This window comes from Clupea harengus, chromosome 6 (genome assembly GCF_900700415.2).
Source record: "Clupea harengus chromosome 6, Ch_v2.0.2, whole genome shotgun sequence".
Lineage (NCBI taxonomy): Eukaryota > Metazoa > Chordata > Actinopteri > Clupeiformes > Clupeidae > Clupea > Clupea harengus.
This window is the reverse complement of record NC_045157.1, coordinates 18,360,814-18,365,813: the sequence shown is the minus strand read 5'-3', so window position 1 is coordinate 18,365,813 and position 5,000 is coordinate 18,360,814. Positions and strand designations below refer to the sequence as shown.

At 52.2% G+C, this 5,000-nt stretch overlaps 1 protein-coding gene across 2 annotated transcripts in view; it reads right to left on the bottom strand.

Annotated features, from left to right (window-relative positions):
* Positions 1-4,436, bottom strand: part of gse1b (Gse1 coiled-coil protein b) — a 240,865-nt gene extending 236,429 nt beyond the window's left edge. For both annotated transcript variants that reach the window (XM_012819250.3, XM_031569242.2), the window contains exon 1: positions 1,123-4,436. In XM_012819250.3, coding sequence (XP_012674704.2) covers positions 1,123-3,777 — 2,655 coding nt within the window. In that variant the 5' untranslated portion in view covers positions 3,778-4,436. The remainder of the gene's footprint in view (positions 1-1,122) is intronic.
* Positions 4,437-5,000: the final 564 nt, after the last annotated feature.

Here is a 5,000-nt window from a genome sequence, read left to right as displayed (position 1 = left end):
TGACCCACACCTCATGTTCCACCTGAACGATGCTGCTCAGTGGTGGACTCCTCTGCTTCCTCCCACCTGCCCTCATTCCCAAACCACCTGGCCACTCCATTACCAGCGCCCTGACCAACACTCATTATCCTCACAGAGGAGTGTCCCACACCTTCAGCGCCATCAATGCTGGTCTTGCTCTCTGCCTGGAAGCGCCCCAAGGCCAGAGAGAGTGAGGGAGAGACAGAGAGAGAGAGAGAGAGAGAGAGAGAGAGAGAGAGAGAGAGAATGAGAGAGATAGATAGTGTGAGAAAGGCACTGCCCAGGAGTGGTCTTCATGATGAGGGAGGTAGCCTAAACAACAACAAAGACATGACCCCTCATATGTAACAGCACACCGCCAGAGCGCCCCAACCCCACTAAGACAGCTGTATGAAACAGACAACACTCATATATACATATACAAAAAGTCTGAACCTAATTAAAAAAAACTTAGATGAAGTCAATAAAGAGACAGTGGTACGTATGCTATATAAACATCTACTAGGATGTTGTAAGCACCAAAAGATATATTCAACTCACTGTCAACGAATCAGTTTGGGACAAACCCCCCAAAACAACATTACAAAGCTGACTAGCTTTTTTGTTTTGTTGTTTTCTGTCTCCAGCATTGTATCGACGCAGAACACTGTCAAACTCACTCTCTCAACAGTGTTTCTGTCTGTGTGTGAGAGACTTAATGAGACCCACCAAACCACAGCTTCCATTCTGCAAACTCGAACATCAGGAGATACATAAACCAAACTATCACCCCTCCTCTTCACACTTATCGTAGTTTCTGGGAAACATCAGCGTTGACAAGTGGCAAAGCAAGTAAACATCATGATGAGCCCACTTCAAGTCAAAGGTCAATGCCCAGCAAGGCACACAGACTTGCACAGACACACATACAATAACATCCCAGTTTTTGTTTGTCATACATGACACCAAGCAAACAATGACATCGTCATGACACCAAGCAAACAATGACATCGTCATGACACCAAGCAAACAATGTAAACCTCAGTGGACTGCCTATCAAAAAGTGAAATACTGGTACATCAGTAGATGCAGAAAAGCACACTGGTTTGCAGCCTTCCTTACCCTATGATTGGAGTGTGTCAGTCCTCCTCCTCTCTCCATCCTGTCTCTGTCCGGCTTCATGTTCTGCCCGGCCAGCACCACCGCCTTACAATCCCCACAGGAGCCGATGGTCAGCTGCTTGCCGTCGTCCACCACCAGTGTGCGGCTGACCCGCGGCGCGTACAGGAAGACGGGCAGCCGTGCCACCCTCACCGCCCGCAGGCCCAGGGGCCTCCTCTTCTCCTGTCGGCAGAAAAAGCAGACAAACGAGTCACAGCTGTACTGCCGCGACCACGGGCTGCTGGCCGGAGCCCCGGCGCTGGCCACCTGGCTCTCGTGCTGGGCCCACTGGCCCAGGAGGTCGTGGTAGCAGAGGGCGCAGGCCGACACCAGGCCCGTTGCGTCAGGTGGATGGGCACGAGGGGCCGGCGGGTGCACGGTGAGGAAGGGAAAGAAGGGCTCGCGTTCGGCCCCGCGCCCCGGGGGGTTGACGCGGATCTGGCACTCGGCACCGCTGCCCAGCTCTGCCCCGCACAGGTAGCAGACGGAGGCGTGCCCCCCGCCCGTGTGGACCCCAGCAGGGGCAGCAGATGGGGCCAGGGAGCGAGAGCCTGCGCCTGAACTAGCCCCACTGGAGCTGCTGCCTCCAGAGTTAAGGGCCTGGTGGTATCTCCCCAAGAAGGTGTTGACTGACGTGATGAGCTCCTCGCTCAGGCACAGCCGGTAGGCAGCCCACATGTCCTCCAGGATGCCGTGGCAGGTGACGCAGCAGTGGACACGACCATCCCGCACCCCGCGGGCGTTGGGTGGGCAGGGCAGCAGGTTGATGAAGGGGAAGTACATGGAGCCACGGGCTTTGCCCTCTCCAGCTCGGGCGTAGGCCACCTTCACCTCCCGCCCGCAGTCCTGGCCACACAGGTAGCAGGCCTCCCTGGCTGCTGCGTGGGCGGTGGCGGAAGCGGGCTGACCCTGGGGCAAAGCTTGGGAGTGATGAGGAGGAGGGTGCTGCTGGGGCTTGGGCTCCCTCCTGGCCTCCTCTCCCAAATGGGCCTGAGGGGAGAAGGGGCCAGGGGCACCGGTGTTGAGGGGCACCACGTACAGGCGCTGGAGCACAGGCACATCAGCCAGCTGGAAGCCCTGCCACTGCTGCATGAGGGAAGAGTGGCAGTTGGCACACACCAGCGTGGAGCCGCCTGGGCTGAGGGGAACGGCGCCCGGCGGGGGGTTGTGCAGCCACAGGAAGGGGAAGAAAGGCTCACCGACCGCACGCTCCTGCTTCTGGACACTCACTTTAAAGCGGCCGGCCTGGGGCAGCCTGCTCCCACAGATAAAGCAGGCACACTCCTCTGAGAAGTTCCCGCTCCCACCGGTCGGGGACCTGGAGGACAGCCTATCCCCTCTTTGGTGTCGGGACACCGAGGAGGAGGAGGAGGAGGAGAAGGAGGAGGAGGCGGGTGCGTCCTCTCTGTGTTCTGTGACGCCGCGCTCAGCGTAAAACACGTCCCGTTCGTCATCGCTGGTGATGTTGATCTCGTGGTTGTCTGAATTGTCCGAGTCTTCGCCGGCAGGAGCGTGGTACTTGCGCAAGTCAACGTCGCGCCTCGGGTTGGACGCGTCGCGTTTAGAAGAAGCAGCGTGGGCGCCGACAGGTGACAGCACAGAGGCTGCATCAGCAACATCTGCGCCTTTATGGCTCTGGCGAAAAAGAAGCGACTGGAGCCTGGCGTTACAGCTGTTGTCGCCAGCGGGCTGGCGGGATTCGGGATGTTTGACATTCCGCTCCGGTAGCCACTGCTTGTTGCGGATAATGATTCCGTTGTCTTGCACAGGTGTCTCGACAGAAGGGGTATCAAAGCATCGCTGGGGCAGGCTTTCTTGAAACTGCGCCAGAGAGACTGTTGATTGAGATACATGATTCATAATTTTAGATGTGCGCCTAGGCGGCAAAGCACTATCCGATTTCGGCGTGTCCTGAGCAGCATAAACACTGACAGGGTAGCGGATCGCCCGCTGAGAGTCGGGGCTGTTTTTAACACTGATTGAACTAGACTTCCTCACAACGTCCTTAGACACTTTGCTATTGTTAGACGAAACTCTGAAACATTTGTCTTTACTGAGACCGCCTCTGTCAACTAAGTCCAACTCTTGGTCTGACATGTTGTCGTTGTCAGAAAAAGAGGAGAAGTCGGATTCATTCCCGTCAAAATTCTGGCTGCTGCCACTAATCCTCCGCTCCAGATCGTATGAGATGTTCCATTCCTGGGGTATTCGCCTGGAGTCACACTGGTACGGTCTCTTTAGCCAGTACATGCGTTTCTCAATCGGCGTCCTGCTTCGCTCGAATGAGTTCCACTGCTCTGCTAGAAAGCAGTGGCACACAGCGCAGACCAAAGCATGACCATCCGCACTCACTTCTGCAGCCCCGGGCGCTGGTTCCTGGTTTTGCAAAAACGGGAAGAAAGGAAAGTTTTCCCTTTGATATTTCACTTGTAGTCGTAATTCTTTCCCAGGTGTGACACCACTGCCACAAATAAAGCAATATATTAATCCTATCCCGTTACGGTCAGACCTACAAGCGTTGCCCGGCAATGTATTCTCCTCCATGGGCAAAGCTGCAGCCATGAGTCGGTGCTTCCTCGAAATCGGTGTCAAGTCCTTGTCACGGAAGTCATTCATTGTTTTAAAAACATGTGATACAATCCCAACATTGGTAACGGATCACAAGAACAATACGCATATGTTAAAACCGTTGCAATTCAATCCCATAACACTGTCGTACGCGTTTACTCACATACTCAAGGCAAAACCCCATTGAAACCAGTGACTATAGCGGCTCAGTAAGCAACGGTGAGTTCCTGACTTTGAGGTATTCCGAAAACACCGATAATCCATTCAAAACACCCTCGATCCAAGAGAGAACACATACGTGCCGTAAAGCGTCCACTGTACTCGCCCTGGCACTGAAAAGCTGTGGGTAATTTGAGAGGAAAACTCTTGTTAGAGTTGAGGGTCGCCTCTTCTCCAGCGAACTTTCCTGCGTTCTGCAAAGTTTGGCTGCTAACTCCCTCACGCTGTACACAGCGCCATCTCCAATTTACTGGATCAATTTCAGGGAGCCGCAATGCAAACCGACATCCAGAGCCTTCCTGTCATCCAGAAGTAGCCTGACTGGCGAATAACATTTTGCAGTGTAGAATTAATATCCATTACGTAGCACCACATTGTGCGCCGGGAGTCAAATAAATCGTTACGTTTAACTGCCATGAAATTGACGTGATGTATCTTTTATCGTATGATGTTAATACATATTCCACTAGTCAGAGATTTAACAATTTAGAGTGTTTGTTGTCAACTTGTTGCACTATATGAGACATTAAGTAAGTTTGCTTTAATGTAACCTCGTTTGGATACTTTGGAAAATGTCTGGATACTGCCTGGTAGGGAGGATACTTTGGAAAATAAAAAAAATAACCATAACTTAAGGGGAAAATAAAAACAGTTTTATCCACCACGAACTCCTCTGAAACCCAAACCATAAAACCTATTAAGCATATCCCACAGAATAACATTACCACCAAAGCCTACTGGAAAAGAGGACCTGAACCTGAAATTGGAGGAAAAAAAACCCTTAGAGGCCAACCCGTGTACTTACACATGATTTGTCATTGCTCAAGTATTTCAGAGGGGCTCCAACCTAGCAGACCCATTCAAAGGATGTCCCTGACCATTTACACTCAGTTAATGCACCAGTCTCTATGTCTTTAAGCCTCGTGAATCTCCCCTAACTCCCCTAACATTTGTAATTTTACTAGCAAGTATTTTTTTACAAAGCAAAACTGGTTCATGGTGATTTTCATAAGAGTCCATTTTGTTGTAGATGGTTAGTTCCAGACCAGGTT